At 40.8% G+C, this 20,550-nt stretch overlaps 1 protein-coding gene across 12 annotated transcripts in view; it reads left to right on the top strand.

The window, feature by feature from the left end:
- Window positions 1-20,550, top strand: part of FREM1 (FRAS1 related extracellular matrix 1) — a 151,110-nt gene that overhangs the window by 16,762 nt on the left and 113,798 nt on the right. For 10 of the 12 annotated variants that reach the window (XR_009763176.1, XM_061630171.1, XM_061630161.1 and 7 more), the window contains 5 exons: window positions 6,232-6,326; window positions 7,624-7,925; window positions 9,629-9,825; window positions 10,277-10,600; window positions 13,775-13,883. Coding sequence is in view for 11 of the 12 variants with exons in the window: in XM_061630171.1 (XP_061486155.1) it covers window positions 6,232-6,326; window positions 7,624-7,925; window positions 9,629-9,825; window positions 10,277-10,600; window positions 13,775-13,883 (1,027 nt within the window). In the remaining variant the exon portion in view is untranslated. The remainder of the gene's footprint in view (window positions 1-6,231; window positions 6,327-7,623; window positions 7,926-9,628; window positions 9,826-10,276; window positions 10,601-13,774; window positions 13,884-20,550) is intronic. The other 2 variants (XM_061630179.1, XM_061630186.1) reach the window with 2 other exon arrangements.

The raw sequence follows: 20,550 nt of genomic DNA, 5'->3' as shown, positions 1-20,550 counted from the left end.
CCTAAGAGTCGGAAACGACTCGCACTACAAGTGCGAGGACACCTTTTTTTACCTTCTTTATGTAGGATTTTTAAAGATTTGTATTTGTTTGTATTTTTGTTTCTGTATGGTGCCTGTTAGATGCTTAATAAGTAAATAATGGCAAGTAAGCAGTAAAACAAAGAGTGTTTCTGAGCATCTCTTTCCCTCACCACTGAGAAATCTTAACCCAGAATGAGGACTGGCTGTGATTTGTTGCTGAAACATGACCTCAAGGTAAGCTAAAACTTTGAGGACAGATAAGATTTCCTGGCAGTATGTTCAAGGGCAGGAGAAACTACTACTTGACACAGTGTATAATCAATGTATGAAATTTGCTGGCACAAGTTGTGATAATAGTGACTAGTTTAGATGGTTTTAAAATGGCTTAGAACACAAATGGAGGTAAAAGTCTATCAGTGGTCACGATAGTCCCCCTCCCGGATCAGAGGCAAGATCAGAGGAAAAGCAGCAGCAGAGGCCGATGTGCTCATATCCTGCCTGTGGACTTCCCAGAGGCATGTGCTTTGCGATTGTGGGGAAATAGGATGCTGGACTAGGAGGACCTTTTGTTTAGTCCGGTAGAGGTCTTATGCTCTCTCATTGTTAAAATGAAGCATTGTGGTGAATTGGTGGAATCTTTTACTGTGAGATAGTGGCCATTTGTATATCTGAAATTAGTAATGGATTTTGAAGCAATACCATACATCTTTAAACTTCCTACCACTGCAGCCCTTCCAGTTTAGATGTTGTTGTTATGTGCCTTCAAGTCGATTACAACTTATGGCAAGCTATGAATTGGCGACCTGCAACAGCATCTGTCATAAACCACCCTGTTCAGATCTTGTAGGTTCAGGTCTGTGGCTTCCTTTATGGTATCAATCCATCTCTTGTTTGGCCTTCCTCTTTTTCTACTCCGTTCTGTTTTCCCCAGCATTATTGTCTTTTCTAGTGAATCATGTCTTCTCATTATGTGTCCAAAGTATGATAACCTCAGTTTCATAATTTTAGCTTCTAGTGATAGTTCTGGTTTAGTTTGTTCTAACACCAGTTATTTGTCTTTTTGTGGTCCATGGTATCTGCAAAGCTCTCCTCCAACACCACATTTCAAATGAGTTGATTTTGCACTGTCCAAGTGATTGTCCACTTTTTTCACTGTCCAACTTTCACATCCATACATAGAGATCGGGAATACCATAGTCTGAATGATCCTGACTTTGGTGTACAGTGATACATCTTTGCATTTGAGGACCTTTCTTCTCTCACAGCTGCCCCCACCAGTTCTAGCCTTCTTCTGATTTCTTGACTATTGTCTCCATTTTGGTTAATGACTCTGCCAAGGTATTGACACTCCTTGACAAGTTCAATGTCCTCATTGTCAATTTTAAAGTTATATAAATCTTCTGTTGTCATTACTTTAGGCTACTTGACGTTCAGCTGTAGTCCTGCTTTTGTGCTTTCCTCTTTAACTTTCATCAGCATTCATTTCAAATCGTAACTAGTTTCTGCTAGTAGTATGGTGTCATTTGCATATCTTAAATTATTGATATTTCTCCCTCCAATTTTCACATCTCCTTCATCTTGGTCCAATCCGGTTTTCCATATGATATGTTCTGCGTATAGATTAAACAAATAGAGTGACAAAATACACCCGTCTCACACCCTTTCCAATCGGTTTCTCCGTATTCTGTCCTTACAGTAGCCTCTTGTCCAGAGTATAGGTTGCAGATCAGGACAATCAGATGCTGTGGCACCCCCATTTCTTTTAAAGCATTCCATAGTTTTCATGATCTACACAATCAAAGGCTTTGGTGTAATCTATAAAGGGTGATTTTCTTCTGAAATGCCTTGGTCTGTTCCATTATCAAACAATATGGTCTCTGGTACCTCTTCCTTTTGTAAATCCAGCTTGGACATCATGGTATTTCTTGCTCCATATATGGTAAGAGCCTTTGTTGTACAATCTTGAGCATTACTTTACTTGCATGGGATATTAAGGCAATAGTTTGATAATTACTGCATTCCCTGGGATTCCCTCTCTTTGGAATTGGGATATACTGTTCAGTTTTCCATATTTGTTGACAATGTTGTGTCAAAATCTGGACAAATTCAGTCTCAGTAACTTGTAGCAACTGTGTTGGTATGCCATCTGTTCCTGGTGATTTGTTTCTTCCAAGTATTTTAAGAGCAGCTTTCACCTCACATTCTAAAATTTCAAACGGTTCCTCAGTGAATGAATCTGTCATCCTTGCATCTCTTTTATACAGTTTTTCAGTATATTGCTTTTATCTTCCTTTTATTTCATCTTGGTCAGTCAGTGTGTTCCCCTGTTGATTATTCAGCATCCCTACTCTTGGTTTAAAATAAATCTCCCTTTAATTTTTGGAATAGGGCTCTTGTTTGACCTTTTTTGTTGTCCTCTTCTATTTCTGTACAATAACTATAGTAATGGTTCTCTTTGTCCCTACGTACTAGTCGCTTTATTATTGCATTTAGGGTTCTGACCGTGTTTCTATCTCCTTTTGCTGTTGCTTTCCTTCTTTCTTTAACCATTTAAAGGGTTTCTTCAGTCATCCATTGAGGTCTTTCTCTCTTTTTAACTAGAGGTATTGTCGTTTTGCATTTTTCCCTGATAATGTCTCTGACTTCAAACCAAAGTTTTTTTCTGGTTCTCTATCAACTCAGTTTAAAGCCTCAAATCTATTCCTTCATTGATCTTTATATTGTTCTGGGATGTTACTTAAATTATATTTTGCCATTATGATTGCTTTGTTCTTCTTTAGCTTTACTCTGATTTTCGATATTACCAGTTCATGATCTGTACCGCAATCTGCTCCTGGTCTTGTTTTCGCAGAAAGAATGGCACTTCTCCTTTTCCTGCTACCAATTATATAATCAATTTGATTCCTATATTGACCATTTGGTGATGTCCACATGTACAGTCTTCTTTTCAGTTGCTCAAAAAATGTGTTTGCAAGAAACAAATTATTGGCTTCACAGAATTCAATAAGTCTATCTACTGCTTAATTTCTATCTCCTAAGCCCCATTTCCCCACAATTTCTAGTTCTTCTGTGTTCCCTGCTTTTGCATTCCAATCCCCCATGATTATCAGAACATCTTGTTTTAGTGTGTGATCAATTTCTTCCTGTACTTCTGCTTAAAATCTCTCCAATTCCTCTTCTTCTGCTTTTGCAGTTGGAGCATAGACTTGGATGATGGTTATGTTAATAGTTTCTCATTTAATCTCATTGATATCACTCGCTTAGACCTTGCATTACAGTTCCTAATTGCTTTTGCTACATCATTTCTCACTATTAAAGCAACCCCATTTCTTCTTAATTTCTCATTTCCTGCATAAAGTATTTTGTAGTTGCCTGATTGAAAATGTCCCATTCCCATCCATTTTAATTCACTCACGCCAAGTGTTGTAATGTTGATGCGTTCCATTTCTTGCTTGAGAATTTCTAACTTTCCTTGGTTCATGCTTCTCATATTCCATGTTCCTGTTGTGTACATCGTACAACTCCGAACTCTCCTTTCACATATCTCCTCTGGGCTTCCATTCGGCTTTGACCCAGAGGCATCATTAGTCACAGTGCTGCTCGTACTTGTCCGTTGTTCTTCCCCAGTAGCTTGCTGAATGCCATCTGACCTGGGGGTCTCATCTTCCAGCACTATTTTGGATACTTTGTTCATAGGGTTTTCATGGTAAGAGGTATTCAGAGGTGATTTACCATTGCCTTCCTCTGAGTCTGGATGCATCTTAGTCTGGTATCTCAGCTTTGACCATTCTGCCTTGGGTGACCCTGCTAGGAGTCTAACCTCTTGGTCTAGACTCCTGAAGGCATTGATCTAAGCTTCTTCAACACTCTCACATCCCCTCACCATGTTAAGGTGTGCATCCTAGAGGTGGCCAGTTTAGGTAGGGATGTGTTTATTTGTGGCCCCTGTTTCTATTGCCTAATAAGCAATATGCAGAATGTTAGCAGGCGCTAATGCTGATCACCATGTTTTTCTTCCACACTGAGCTGATTCTGAAAGCATAGAAGCAGAGCATGTTTTGGGTGAGTGGGCAGTCGGGTTCTGGTCCATTGGCAACCCTGCAGAATTTGCCCTTGTTTTGTTAAAGAGGTTGTTCTTTTAACCAGAAAATGCTGCACTATGCAAGAATCTGTCCTATGATTTCATTTGCTGTCATTAAAGTGAGTAATGTGCTAGGAATGTGTGACAATTTAATTACAAATTGTAATTGAAAAGTAGTTGAAGTGGAAATAAAAGCAAAGCCAGACAGTAATTAGGAAAAGATTTAGCTCTCCTTTGTTTAGTTGTTAAATTTATAGACAATTATGGTTGCCTGTTCATATGAAAGAAAAACATATTAGGAAGCATAAAACAGCTGTTTCTTTTTAACAAAGCAGATTGCATCTATTTTATAATTGCTGTCTGTCTATGACAAGAGTTGTGTTGAGGAAAAAAGCTTTCATTATTTATCTCCCTCGTTATCATTTATGTGGAGGAACTAATGATATCTTATAAAAAATACCATTTATGAATATTATGACATCATTCTCTGATGGATAGCCCAACCTATACCAAGTTACAGCTATCTTCTTCCATTACAAGGAAGCTGAATTCTGAAGAATAAGAGCGTTTTGAGACGTGAGGCTCAAATTGCTTCTCAGCAGTTTTGCTTCTCTTGCTTATTTCTGTGAACATCTGATGTCATTTGCATATGTAGAGTTTATATTGGTTTTGTTTTAAATCAACTCTGGAACAAATGTAAACCTACATTGACTAAGATGTACATCAGGTTTCTTACAAATGCAGCTAACGCAGGACAGTATTTGAAAGTGAGACAAAAGGGTTGAGAGGGGCTCAGATGGGTTTCTTAGTGGGGTGTGTGTATGTGTAAAGTGCATTGACCATTGTTAATGCAGGTGAGTCTGGCCCTACAGTTAGGCAGGGTGACACTGGCTGCTACAGGTAATAGATTCTGGAACATAATTAAATGGCAACAGGTTATTTAGCTTACTATATTTTTGGCACCCCATGAGGGGACGGGGGAAGGGTTTCAATTTTAGTCTTGGGCACAAAAATGTCTTGGGCCATCTTGTGAAAATAGGGCATTTGTAATTCAAATGAGGATTCTGGTCAAAGCAGGTTTTCTGTTTGCAGTTCAAATCAGTTGAAGTAAGAACTGTTTTGAGCCGAATGTGTGAAAATCCTCAGACGGCAGCAGATTTAAGCAGCAACATTTGTTTGGGAAGCCATTATACAATCTGGGACTTAATAATCCCAATACGTTGGATCCAGACTGTTAGCTGAATTTAAGTCATTACTAACTTCAGTGGAACCTAAAAGGGAGCTACATGCAAATAACTTAGTCTTAATCCAACCATCGCTTATTGTACACCCATGAATTTGGAAGACCACTTTAAGAATACTGCAATGTATAGGATCATGATATAATGTGATCATGAAGCACTGATGGCCACTTTACATAAAGGATAAGGGAGACAAGCACATGGGCTGCATACACAGAATACATTTACAGCACATTTAACACAGATGACTCCCCCAAAAGAATCCTGGGAACTGTTGTTTATCCCTCACAGAGCTACAATTTTCTGCACCTTTAACAAACTACAGTTCTAGGATTCTTTGGGGCAATATCATGTGCCTTAAATGTATGGTGTGTATGCAACCCTTGTCTGAAGATGTGTGTAGTGGTGCAAGAGATCTGGACACACATTGGGAAGCTACAACTGGTTTGGGTTCACATTGCATGCACACATTTTTTAAAATATAATGTGGCCCTTATTGAAGAGTAATTGGGTGGGCGTTCCTAAAGCAGGGATGTTATTAAAGCACTTGATTAGGTTAACACAATCTGATCATGAAACACAAATAACCAACAAAGAAAACAGTACAAAACAGAAGCAGAAGCTAGTAGTTTCAAATGAGATCAGGATGTGCAAACTCCTATTTTAGAACTTTTGAAAGGATGTGATAAAAGTATTAATTCCTCCCACCCTCAATAACAGTTGTCAATCTATCTACCTACATCTTTTTTATTTTACTTTTAATGCCATTAGGTAATTCTGTAAATCACTTCTGCTTTATAAAACATTTAATAAAACAAACTAAAATTAGCTGAAGGGGCAACATCTGAAATATGCTGCCCTCTTTAAACAAAGCCTGTCTTTTAATAGGTATTTGATTGCCATTTTCTTCCCAATGAAGTCAAGTACACTCACAATGGATGCCCAATTCTCAATGAAGACTTAGTCATGCTGAAGCTATATAGGTAAGCAACACTGGGGTGATACCATTACTCAAGGGATATTTCTTAGGAAGAAAAAGCATGTTTCCACCATACACTTAACATAAACAAAAAATGCTAATGTTGCCCAACTGAATTATCTCTTCTGAGTTCTGTTATTTTTTTTTCTGTTATCACAGTGAAAACAAAAACCCAAGGTGTCCATTGGTTGCAAGACTGAATGCAATTTAATTTAATAAATTAACAATTATGTAACAGTTCATCCTATTCCTTAATCCACTATTTATGGATCTTCTTACCACTGATTGTGGCTGCTGCTACAATCAGCAGGGAACAACTATGGTTCCAGTAATGGGGTCCCAAAATATTGATCCCAGAAGGTTAGAATCATAGCTCAACAGAACAAAATCAGGCATTGACTGCTGAAGCCTTCCCATCCACAACCAACTAAAGCCTCTCTTAAAAACATTCAACAGCAGAGCTGGCCATTGTGGTGTTTGTCCGCCTCTTCAAACACCAATGTGGAGCAGAGATTGTGGCATATAAATATTTTTAAAATTATTAGGGTAGTGAGAACAAAAGCAGTGCAAAACTTCCTGACTGATATCCTATGGGTCAAACTTCCGTGTTTCAAGTTTGTGCCTCTGTTATAGGGTGTTGATTATTAAATTAAATGTCAGCCAAACCATGCCCTCAACCTACCTAGAACCAGAGCTTTAAATCAGGCCTGTGGCTGAATGCAGCTTCTGAATGTAGCTGTGGAATGCCTTGACAGAAGAGGTCCACATGTCTATATTTCTTGTCACCTTTCAGTGAGCAGCCAAAACATTATTTTTCAGTGATGAGCTCTGTTGCTCTAGAGTTCTGGCTGTTGTTATTCATTGTTGCTGTTGAGATTTATTTTTGCTTTTTGACTGGCTGATGTTTTAAAAAATATTTTCAAAAGCATCCAACAGTTGTTCTAGAAGTATGTTTATTTATTTACTTATTTTATTACGTTTATACCCTGCCTTTCTTCCATCATCCAAGGCTGTATCCATGTGGTTCCCAGGTGATCATCAATCCAGGCACCGACCAGCTCCAGACCTTCAGCAAGGGGGTGGCGTCATGTTCCTTCAGTCCATACCCTTACAATTTAGGAAACTGCAGCATTGGCTTAATTGTCATTTCAACACACACAGTTTCACATTTTTCCCCCTGTGCTTTACTTCTGGCCAATTAAAATATACCTTTCCATTAAATGTTGTAGAGTTCAAAATGTGTGTAAATGTTTCACTGTTGCCTCCTAAAATATTATAGTATTTTTGCTTATCCTTTGCAGATTTACAGAAACGGAAACGTTTACAGAAATAGTCCCCCTTCTTGTAAAGATACTTGAACCAGATTGTAATATTATCAAGATGAGCTCAAGTGCTCTGGAGGTCCCTGAGTTTCATGGCCTGTCTAATGTAATTGACAAGAACACAATTACTTTAGACTATAACAAGAAGATGAATGTGGAGTGCACCATAAGCCTGATTTCCTCAGAAACTTTTCTACCAGCTCATGGTCAACTTGTCACTGGAGAATCTAAAGAAGCAAAACCTCGTGGAGATCAGCCTCTTAGATTTCCCCCCACATCTAGTATGTCACACTTCGTTTCTTTGTACCAATTATAATAATGACTGACTTCATTTAAGTTATACTTAATCAGGGCACTGAGGTATAGGTGACACCAGCCATTTCTGGCATGTCCAGAGATATATCTCTGGAAAATCAACTGCTGTGAATGCATTCTTATACCTGCTTAGTTCTTATTTTAATAATAATCATTATAATTTGTCACCAATAATCATAATAATATGTCTTAACGTGATGCCTAAAAGATAATACAGTGGGGCACCAGGCAAGAGTCCTTGGTGGACCTCTCTGGGGATAGCATTCCATAGACATGGAGCTGCTACAGAAAAGGCCAGACTCTGGACCTCCCTTAGAGTGGCATGCAGAGAAGATCTCAGGGTCTGAACAGGTTCATATAGGTTACATTTTATATCATGTATGCTTTTATAATGTAAGTAACTTTGAGACATTTTTGTTGTAAGTGACAAATGTAATAAATTATATAATAATAATAATAATATGGGTAAAGGCAATGGTAATACCACTCTGAGCAAAGCTTCAGTGGATGATCTTAGTGTTCAGTTAAGTTGATATGGGGGAAGGTAGTTCTGTAAAGAAAACTAACAATGCCCAACATCACATAGAGTATGAATAGGCAATGCCTGTCAGCGCTGGCTTAATAGCCGCAGGTACAACAGTCTGTGACAAAGCCTGCTGCAACTGAAATAACAGCAACATTGCTCTGATGGAGGCCAGATACCTGGGTGAGGCTGATGATTGATACAGTCCCACCTCTTCAGTGAATCTGAAAATCAAAATCACAGATTGTTGCAGAAATGTGAATAACTGAATTTCAGATTTGAAAAATGAAAAGCTGGGAGAACAGAAATTGACAGATCTTTCCATTCCTAGTTTTAATTGTGCATGTTGTCTTGCCCAGTAGGGACTCCTGTGGGAATAAGCAGCCTTGGGTGATTGATCCAGATTCCACATCTGAAATCTACATTGACTTTCTCTACAATATAATATTTCTCAAAAGTGATAAACAACATAAAATACATATATCAAAACCAACACCTTACATTGGGCTTTGAGGACCAGTTCTATATAGTTCTATACAGCCAACCCAGTCAGCACTGTCACAGCTGCACTTTGCACTAGCTGTAATCTCTAAACTATCTTCAAGGGTAGTCCTACGAAGAGTGCATTGTAGTAGTCTAGCTGGTAAGTTACTACAGCATGGATTACTGTGTCCAGGCTGTCCCTGTTCAGGAACCAAAGCAAGAAATAAGCACTTTGTGACACTGAGACCAGTGGGCCTCCAGTGATAAAGCAGAATCCAGGAGTATCCCCAGACTACATACCTGCTCCTTCAGAGGAGTGCATCCCCATCCAGAACAGGCCACTCCCCTAATTCCCAGACCGTGGAACCACCAATCGACTCCATCTTATCAGGATTCAGCTTCAGTTTATTGGCCCTTGTCCAGCTCATTACTGGCTCCAGACACTGTGTCAACACCTGCACCGCATCACCTAACTCATATAGAACACAGAGATAGAACTGGCTATAAAATTATTCATTAGACATCTTTTGGGACATAGCCTACTCATTCCTTTCAACTGGTGTTTCAATTCAGAACTATTTTTAGCTCACCATAACTGGTTTGCAGCTTCTCTCCACATTTCTGTTGAAACAAATATTTCACTAATTTCTCTTGTTCCATTAGAAGGTAGTGCAGGTGAAAGGTGCCCAGCTGGGAGATGCTTTTCAGACTTGAAGATCATTCAGAACATCAAGGTGAGCTGTGAAGATTTTCTCCTGATGGGCCTTAGATACCAGCACTTGGACCCTCCTTCACCTAACATTGATTACATTCCCATCAGGCTGGATCTTATTGACAGCAGAAGCAAGACCGTGTACAAGGTAAAGGTCTTACATGAATGAACTTTGGAATAAACATAAATAGGCTGTGTACATGTCATAAATTTAAAAGTTTTAAAGCACATGACTTCACCCAAACAATCCTGGGAACGGTAGTTTTTTAAAGGTGCTGGGAATGGTAGCTCTGAGATATAACTACAGTTCCCAGGATTCTTTGGAGGAAAGCCATGTGCTTTAAATGTGTGGTGTCTAAGCAGCCAGAGACATGGGTTAGGCCAGCCTTCAACATCCTGATGCCCTCTAGATGTTTTGGACTGCAAGTCCTATCAGCCGCAGCCAGCACATGCTGACTGGGGCTGATGGGAGTTGGTCCAAAATATCTGAAGGGCCCCAGGCTGGCCAAGGCTGGGTTAGGCTGTCAGAAAATAATTCTGCCATTATTAGACATATACTTCATCACTTGCTAATTTATTATTTCTTTCTTGTTCTGCAGTCTGAGCATGCTTGGCTTCCCATTCAAATTGGAGGTGCAATTCCTAACCAGGCCCCCCAAGCTGCCTTCATGTCTTTGCTAATCCTGGAAGCAGACCAGTTCATTTTGAGCCCCTTGTCAACAACCATATTGGATGCTGAAGACAGCGAAACACCCAAATCTCTGCTGGTCTTCAACATCACCAAACCACCTCAAGAAGGTTACATCACACATCTGCAAGACCACACTAAGCCTATCTCATCCTTCACTTGGAACAGTCTCAATGACATGCTCATCGCTTATCAGCCTCCAAACAGCAGTCATACAGAGAGGAGAAATTATGAGGTGACCAAAATGTGGCTGATATCCCAGCATTGTTTCTTCCTTTGTGTCAGTAAAATTCCCAGTCCCATTGACACATCATGTACAATTAAAGTGGGGCAACTGGAAATTCATTGTTGAGCATCATTGCCCTGAAACAGATCAGAGGCTTCTAATCATGGTGGTGACAGCTAGCTAATTTTAGACTCTATAGACTTAATGATCTTATTGGAGACCTTCTCTGTAGATAGCAATGTGTATTACTTCACTTCCTTCCAAATATGGTAAGCCAACCTGGCTGTGTTTCCCTCCCCCATCCAGCTCATTCTCTACATTGGGACCTTGGACTTCTGCCCAAAGTCCTGCCCTGCTGGCATCACTGTCCGGTGACCTCACATAATATTTTGCTCACAGTGATTTTCAACAGAGTCATTCATTTCAGACACTCAGCTGCAGGTCATTAAATGTTAAGGAGTCAAATCATGAGGAATCAGTTGATCTGTATGGATGGGTGAACGAACTCGACATTTGAATGTGTTACTAAAGTTTGTTTAACTGCATCAGTTAATTTGCTAAACCTTGCAGAGCTATCGAGGATATTCCCTACTTTATAGGCATAAAACCCACATTCCTTAGAAATTCCTTTGTTAAACTTACTTTACTACAAATTTGGATCACAACATTTGAATGTCATTTTTTAAATTATTATTCTTACCAGTGTTTTTAATCCAATACTGTCCCTTTACTACTTTATGGAAGTTGATGTTGCGAGAAGATAAGATGGAAGACTTTAGATGCTGTAATAAAATTAGGAAAGAATTACATGTGTTTGAGATGCAACCTGTAGGTTGTGTACACACCATACATTTAAAGCACATGGTTTTCCCCAAAGAATCCTTGGAACTTTAGTTTACCCCTCACAAAGCTACAATTTCCAGCACCCTTAACAAACTACAGTTCCCAGGGTTATTTGGGGAAAGTCACATGCTTTAAATGTATGGTGTGTATGTAGCTGCACTCACTTTAAAATTCGGCAAATAGCAATGGCAATGTGTATGGTTGGAATTGGGACCTCAGTGCTGTGGGAGAGGGAATTGAATCATTTAACCCAGCGATTCCCAACGTGGGTGGTAGCGCCCCCTGGGGGGCGTTACAGCCTTTCAGGGGGGTGTTGGTGTGACTACAGACTTTAGGGGGGCATTTGGGTTCATTAGGGGGGCATTGACATTTGGTGGTCTGATGCTACAGTTGAAGCATTTAAGTCTAATTTTATTTAATACACAAATCATTAATTTTTAAACTGTTTTGTCCCCAGTTAGAATGTATTTAATAGTCTCATTTCATGGAAATAACACTATAAATAGTGTGTGCTCTTTAGTAAAGAAATTCTGAATAGCGGCCAGTGTCATATCAAGGAATGGGGATATTAGCCACGCCCCGGCACTAGGTAATGTTCCGATGCTGTCTTGAGGGATATTGGAACTAATCATGAGAGAGTGTGTGATAAGCTGGGTGTATTGGTGGAGGGCGCATTCTTCCAACGGATGAGTGCCGTGTGCAAACAGGTGACGCAGACAGTCAGTTATTCGCTGGTTTTCTTCAGGAATGGGACATACTCGCTACCCTTTGTTTCTGTGATGTTTAAATGAACTTGTTTAACGAAACAATGCCGGTAAACTGAATGAGTTTGTTGTTAAGTAATTTTGTATTTTATGGATTTATCGACCTACCTGGAACGTTAAAGGTAAGTGCACAGCTTATAAAGGATTTAGTGCAGTGAGTCGCATACTAGTGAAGAATCGAAACTGTTTGGATATTGTTAGTCGTGGTGACTTAAGACTGTTACTATCCAAGTATACTCCAGATATTGTGAAGTTAGCCAAAACACATCAAGCTCAAGGATCTCACTAGTATTTTATAATAAATCTCATTTTATTTACTTTTCTATGTATGTATATTAATAAATCATACTAAGAATCCAATTTGTAATATAAGTGCAATAAAAAGGCATGATAAAAACAATCAGTAATAATAATTGAAAATACCTTTTATGCATTACTCATATTTTAAGGGAATAATAGGAAGCATTGGCATATACTTAATCTGAGGGGGGCGTTGGGCACAAAAAGATTTTGCAAAGGGGTGTTGGGTCGAAAAAGGTTGGGTAATGCTGATTTAACCCTTTCCCTGGTGTACTTTTCCTAGCCATCTATCCCAGAAATGGCTATTGCACCTATTTCCATCTGTTAACTTGTTTCTTTTCCATTTTCACAAATATCAAAAATTGTAAATTGTAAAGTGATTTTTTTTTTAATCTTCAGTATTTCCATTTTGAGTGCAAACATTCCTATGTTGTGCAGAGGGGATCTCCTGATAAGATGGTATCTGCAAGAGGCCCTAACCTGCAGAGTGCAGTGATCAACTGGGTATATAAGTCTTTCAGGTATCCAAGCTGTATAGGGCTACACTAAAACTAGAACCTTGAACTTGGCCCGGTAGCAAATGGGCAGCCAGTGCAATTCTTTCAGCAGCAGGGTGACATGTTGGTGATACCCTGCCCCAGTGAGCAGTCTCGCTGCCATATTTTGCACCAGCTGTAGCTTCCGGACCAACCTCAAGGGCAGCCCCACATAGAGTGCATTACAGTAATCCAGCCTAGAGGTTACCAGTGTGTGGACAACAGTGGTCAGGCTATCCCTGTCCAGAAACAGCCACAGCTGTCTTACCAGCTGAAGCTGGTAAAAGGCACTCCTAGCCACTGAGGTCATCTGGGCCTCTGGCGACAAAGATGGATCTGGGATGGATCTCTAGGACTATAGAGAATAGTATTTGTTTAAAAAGGGATACAGAAAGCCATGGAGAAAACATTGGGGCTTTTAAAATTCCAACTTACTAATACTTTAAACCTTCTTAGACATTTTTCCTACAAGTTATCATGAGGTCAGAATCTTTTGAGCTTTCTCTAGGCCAGGAATGGTGGACATGTGGCCCTCTAGATGTTGTTGGATTCCAACTCCCATCATCCCCAGACAGCATCTCCTGTGGTAGGTATGGTGGTAGGTGTAGTCCAACAACATCTGGAGGGTCACAGGTTCCCCACCTTTGGCTAGTCTCTTATTTGTCAGCTGCTTTTTTACACTATGCCTGGCAGTCATGAACAGGTAATTTTTAGTAAATGGTGTATCTATTTTTGCATAGGTGGAGTTTGAAGTTTATGATTTCTACTTTGAAAGAAGTTCACCAATTACTCTTTATGTGTCCATTAGACCAACACATACAAGTGCTCCTCGGGTCTCGTGGAATACAGGTGAGAATGCATTTTACCTTCATAGCTTTCTTTAAAAGATAGGATGCAGCTCCAGAGCTCAAATGCAACAAACAAATATTGTCTCCAGAAGTTCTTAAGTTTCTTGGCTTTGGAATAAACTAGTCAAATGTGTTGAGACTTATATTGGCTTTAGAAAGAAAAATAACATTGAATAGCAATAAAGGTGTGTGTGTGTGTGTGTGTGTGTGTGTGTGTGTGTGTGTAAAAAACTCTTAGGAGTGATTTCAATTATCTCTTGGTATTTGGATACAAGTAAGTAAGTGTACTGCCTTCAAGTCAATTCCGAGTTATGGCGACGGGTTTTCATGAGGCTGAGAGGCAGTGACTGGCCCAAGATCACCCAGTGAGCTTCATGGCTATGTGGGGATTTGAATCCTGGTCTCCCAGGTTATAGTCCAACACCTTAATGACTCCTGAATAAATACACCTCTGTCCTATCAAAGGAGAAATTTACTTTTAAGGGTTTTTTGCACTTGTCCCCTTTTAAAAGGCATGTGAGCAGCAATAAAGAAAAGATTGTCTCATGTTCACATGTATTTTCAACAGTCATGAGCCAAACTGAGTTATGTGTGTATTTTTCATTAGTGGAGCGTGTGTGTATTTTCTTATTGGGTGTGCATATCCGAGAACAAAAAGTAAGATGAAAATTGAACCTTAGTGATGGCTCTTACATGCATGTTCATCACTTGATGACTGCTAAAAATCAGAGTATGATGTGACTGTAGCCCAGTTATCAATTGTGTGAGGAAGAGGGGGTTGTGCCTGTTGACCCCATCCTCACAACCATGTGCCTATTAGGTCAGCCCCCCCCATCCATACACTGGGGGGCACTTCTGTAGAGGGAAACCTACTCTATGAGTGTAGGCTCTCATGTTGTAGAACCTCATGATTAGTTCATGGTACTATGTCATGGAGGGAGCCTATGTCTTCCCTCTACAAACATGCCCTCTCAAATACATGGGGGCAGGGAGCTAATAGGGACACAACAGCAGGAACAGTGAGGGTACTCCCATTCTCCTCACATGATTGTTAATCACATGAGGGAGGGTGAATGCCCCAACAGGACTTGTATGAATGGGCCATCACAAATATAACACCACAGACAGAATTTGTATTTTGCTTCATATCACGTCAGATGGACTACTTTAAAATAGAGGTGGTTCACACATCAGATGCACAACGATCAAACAGAGAAATCAAGTGATTGTGGAGTGCAGACCATTGTGAAATATTTCTAGGAATAACAGCATAGAAATAATTTTCCATACATGAATGTTTTTACATATGTAAACCTGGGCTATGTTGGATTATTATTAGTGCTATCTCCTCACCCCACCCCCAAAAGTGAAAGACACAGGAAGCATAGAAGGCCTGCAGTAAAACGTGACTACAGCTGTAGTCCTATATACACTAGTGAGTAAGTCCCATTGAACTCAGTGAGGCTTACTTCTGTATAGGATTTTGCTGTACATGGAGCAGGAAATAATCAGATTCTTCAAGTGGACAAGGCCAATTTTAACTTCAACAGCTAATAAAAGAAAATCTACAATTAGGGTGGCTGAATTTAAGCCTGAAGAATTAAAGTACCATTAAATGGGAGCAGGTGGGGGACCTATTAAGTTGGTCCGCTCCTGGAGACTAATGGATCCTTTGGGTTTTCAGAAGGCTCTGGGAGATTTCCCGGCTGATAAGACTAGTGCTCCTGTCGAGGCCCTGGTCGCTCTGTGGAATACGGAAATGACCCGGGCTGTTGACACGATCGCTCCTGCACGCCCCCTTCGATGTAGAGCTCATACAGCTCCGTGGTATACCCCGGAGCTGAGAGTGATGAAACAAGAGAGGAGGAGGCTTGAGTGTAGGTGGAGGCGAACTCCTGACGGATGCAATTATGCTTTGGTAAGTGCCTCCACTAAGTTGTACATAGAAGCAGTAAGGGCCGCAAAAAAGTGTTATTTTGCTGCCACTATTAGATCATCTTTATGCCACCCAGCGGAGCTTTTTAAGGTAGTACGTGGGCTTTTACACTCTGGCCCTCAGGATACTACAGAGTCATCTGAAGCCCGCTGCAACGAGTTTGCGGGGCACTTCCAAAATAAAATCGCATGCATCCGTAGGGACCTCGACTCTAATGTTAGGACAGTTGAATCCATTGAGGTACCTAGATCATGGTCTTGTCCTCAGTTGTTGGATGAGTTTCAGTCGGTGCAGCTTGAGGAAGTTGACAAGATGCTTGGACTGGTGCGTGCAACCATGTCGGTACTCGACCCTTGCCCTTCTTGGCTAGTTAAAGCTAGTTGGGCTGGAACTGCCGGCTGGGCCAAGGAAGTGATCAATGCCTCCTTGAGTGAGGGAGTTGTCCCTCGTTGTCTCAAGGAGGCTGTAGTGAGACCTCTCTTGAAGAGGTCGTCCTTGGACCCAGATAATTTGAACAACTATCGACCGGTAGCGAATGTTCCATTTCTGGGCAAGGTCTTGGAACGGGTGGTTGCCAGCCAGCTCCAGGCGCTCTTGGATGAAACCGATTATCTAGATCCATTTCAATCCGGTTTTAGGCCCGGTTTTGGCACAGAAACAGCCTTGGTCGCCCTGTACGATGACCTTTGTCGGGAGAGGGACAGGGGGAGTGTAACTCTGTTGATTCTCCTTGATCTCTCAGCTGCTTTTGATACCATCGACTATGGTATCCTTCTGGAGAGACTCGCGGAGTTGGGAGTTGGGGGTACTGCTTGGCAGTGGCTCTGCTCCTACTTGGCGGATCGTCTCCAGAAGGTAGTGCTTGGGGAACATTGCTCGATACCCTGGACTCTCCATTGTGAAGTCCCTCAGGGATCGGTTCTGTCCCCCATGCTTTTCAACATCTACATGAAGCCTCTGGGTGCGGTCATCCGGAGTTTTGGAGTGCGTTGCCATCAGTATGCTGATGACATGCAACTCTATTACTCCTTTTCATCTGCTTCAGGTGAGGCTGTTGATGTGCTGAACCGTTGCCTGGCCGCGATAATGGACTGGATGGGAGCTAATAAACTGAAACTCAATCCAGACAAGACTGAGACGCTGTTGGTGAGTGCCTTTTCCGCTCAGATGGAGGATGTTCATCCTGTTCTGGATGGGGTTACACTCCCCCTGAAGGAACAGGTTCGTAGTCTGGGGGTTCTTTTTGACCCTTCCTTGTCACTCGAGGCTCAGGTAGCCTCGGTGGCTCGGAATGCGTTTTACCATCTTCGTTTGGTAGCCCAACTACGCCCCTGTCTTGGCGGTGATGACCTCGCCTCAGTTGTTCATGCTCTAGTGACCTCTAGATTGGATTACTGTAATGCACTCTACGTGGGGCTGCCCTTGAAGACGGTTCGGAAGCTGCAGCTAGTGCAAAACGCAGCAGCCAGACTACTGACGAGGACCAAGCAGTTCTCACATATTACACCTGTTCTGGCCCGTTTGCACTGGTTACCGATTTGTTTCCGGGCCAGATTCAAGGTGCTGGTATTGACCTATAAAGCCTTACACGGTGTGGGCCCGCAATATCTGATGGAACGCCTCTCCCGCTATGAACCTACCCGTACACTTCGTTCGACATCTAAGGCCCTCCTCCGAGTACCGTCTCACCGAGAGGCTCAGAGGGTAATGACAAGATCTAGGGCCTTTTCGGTGGTGGCCCCCGAATTGTGGAACAGTCTCCCCGAGGAGGTACGCCTGGCGCCTATGCTGCTATCCTTTCGGCGCCAGGCTAAAACCTTCCTATTCTCCCAGGCATTTTAATATATTTCTATGTATTTTACTGTTTTAATGTTTTAGCTATGCTAATATCATTTAGTGTTATTATGAATTTGTATTTTTATCTGTGATTTTGTTCATTTATTGTATTATTGTATGTTGTACACCGCCCAGGGAGCCATTGGCTATGGGCGGTTTATAAATGAAAATAAATAAATAAAATAAAATAAATAATGTCTGCAAAATGGCAATGTAGGACGGGAACTCCTCATCCTTTTTAGCAAATATGCCCTAAGAGCAAAAGATAAAAAAACTGATCCTCTTTTACTGCTAGCCATCCTGGGTAAGGAATGCTCCCAGGAGTGCAGTGAAGTAAAAATTTGGATCTCACACTATATTTTAAAACAATGGTGAGGAAAACAAGCTCAAGGCCTACCCTTGAAGAGGCAGCCAGGATCATGACAAACTACCAAAGCTACCAAAGGGGCGCAAACAGAAGACACGGCAGGGGTCCCCGAGGCAGTCACAGACAACTAAGGAAGACATTGTCAAACAATTTAAGTCATTTAAACAAGATCTGATGACTAGCTGTACCATAATACTAGATGACAAGATGGGTGAACTGAGAAACAGAAATGATACAACAGAACAAAAAACAGTGATGCTAGAAGACAAGATGAAGGAGCAGGAAGATAAAATTAAAAAGTTGAAGAAAGCACATTGGGAAACAAAGGTCAAACTGGAAGATTTGGAGAACCAAAATAGGAGATGGAATTTACGCTTTCATGCTTTGGAAGAGGAAATGGAACAGGACATGTTTGACTTTGCTATTGCCAGAGTTCCCTCTGGAGAAAAAGGACTATGAGAGAGCTCACAGGTTGCATGACCTAAGGAGAAAAAATGGTCCTAGGGACATTATAGTATGCTTTATAAAGTATTCAAAGAAGGAAGGATTGCTCAAATGTCTGTGGGCTTGGGGGAAGGCAAGCATAAAGACTCGGTGATCCTAGTGTTGTAAACCCCTCAAACGCTGCAGAGACAGAGGAAATTGTGGCCATATACATTGAAACTCCAAGAAGCACATTTGAAATATTATTATGGGTTTCTTTTCCATTTGATAGTCCCCTATAAAGGGGTTACACATTTGGCAATGACAGAAAGAGAAGAGGCCAACATATTAAACATTTTGCATATGGAGCTGCCAGTTGGAAAAGGAGAAGATAACAGAGGAGAGGGAGATGTGGAGTCAGAGGGAAAGGAGAATGATTGGGGAGTTGTGAGAAGAAAGAAACTGAACAGAGTGAGATCCTTCTAAAATGGGAAGAATAACTTCAATAATAATTTTGTACTACAACGCAATCTACGATCTGCCTAATAGAAGATGATGAGATGGGTAAGTTTACATGTTGTAAAGTGGGGGATGAGGGTTTGGTAAAATAGATGTTGCTGTGTGGGGTTGCTTTAGTTATGCGATCTAGTTATGTGATTTAAAAGTCTTAAAGGGGTAGAGGATGGATTTGTTATGCACTGAGGGTATACACCATGAAAAGTAAAATGGGTTGAAAGCTGCGAGGTCCCCTGCCCTGTGTAGCTGTTCTATGAGGTAATAGGTCAGTTTACCCGTGGGTTAAATTTGTGTTTTTCTGATATGTGAATACATCCTGAAGTTAAGGGCAACAAGGTATTTATTTATTTATTATTTATTTATTAAATTTATTAGTCGCCCATCTGGCTGGCTGTCCAGCCACTCTGGGCAACGTACAAAATAAAAACATACAAATACATTAAAACATTAAACATCTCAACAATAATAATAAAACGTAGGTAAAGGTCCATTGGAGAGTGTGGGATGGTGCCAGCAGACACACCCCCCACAAGTACAGCTAGACTTCACAGTAAGGGTTGACGTGATGGAGAATACAGAAAAGTATATGGGGGGGGTGAGTTCAAGATTTGGGAAAGTTTATCAGGGAACAGGATGGTTTTGAGGGGAGTTATGGAGACCACAAGGGAAAACTATTATCTCAGGCAGGGGCAGGGGAGGGGAAGCAGAAAAATAAGTGCATACATAAGTAGCAGAATGAAAATTACCACATTAAATATTCAAAGGATGGGTACTAACACAAAATGTAATAGACTGCATAAACTGATTACAACCAGCAGTACTAATGGTACAAGAGATGCACAAAGCTAAATTAATGGATGGATTTTTCAGCAACAAAAAATGGAAATATTTATTTGTGGCCAAAGGAGTCAGAAAGGCTAGAGGGTTGGCACTTTTATTTAATGAAACTTTGGATTTTGAACGGCATAGAATTCTAATTGACAAAAAAGGGAGATTTTATCAGTTGCTTTTGTTACATTTTATGCACCAAACGATAGGCAAATAAATTTCTTCTACAAAATGTTAGGGAAATTAAACAAATTAATGAAAGCTAATATCAAAATGGGGGCGACACAAATTAGAACATGAAAAGGATTAACTCAAATGATCTGGTGGGAAGGTCAGAAGAAAAAGAAAGGGACCATACAATGGTGAATAAACCACTTGAGCAAAGGAGACAAGTCATAATTTTTTTGGAACAGTTACACAGGGAAGGTCTGAGAGAGGTGTGGGCAATGGTCCACCCCTTGGACTATAGTCACTCATTCTAGTCCAGACCTTATGGTTCATTTTCAAGGTTACATGCCTTTATGGTCTCTGACCCTCTACTGGCCAATGTATAAAGGGCGGATATTGGTGCAATATGGGTGTTTGGTGAGCACAAAACTTACCCAAAATACTGCTTAAAAAATCTCCCCCCTTTGTGGAGATTGTGAACCCCATTTTACTATCTTTACCTCAAAGGAGGGAAAAGATCAAGGAAAGATTGCATGACTACTTTGAGGAAAATGCAGGAATCGCAGGAAGTATGTTGGGAAGCAATGAAGGCAG

The sequence above is a fragment of the Rhineura floridana genome, chromosome 1 (genome assembly GCF_030035675.1).
Source record: "Rhineura floridana isolate rRhiFlo1 chromosome 1, rRhiFlo1.hap2, whole genome shotgun sequence".
In the NCBI taxonomy this organism is placed as follows: domain Eukaryota; kingdom Metazoa; phylum Chordata; class Lepidosauria; order Squamata; family Rhineuridae; genus Rhineura; species Rhineura floridana.
The sequence above is the reverse complement of the archived record's forward strand: the minus strand, read 5'-3'. Positions and strand labels throughout refer to the sequence as shown.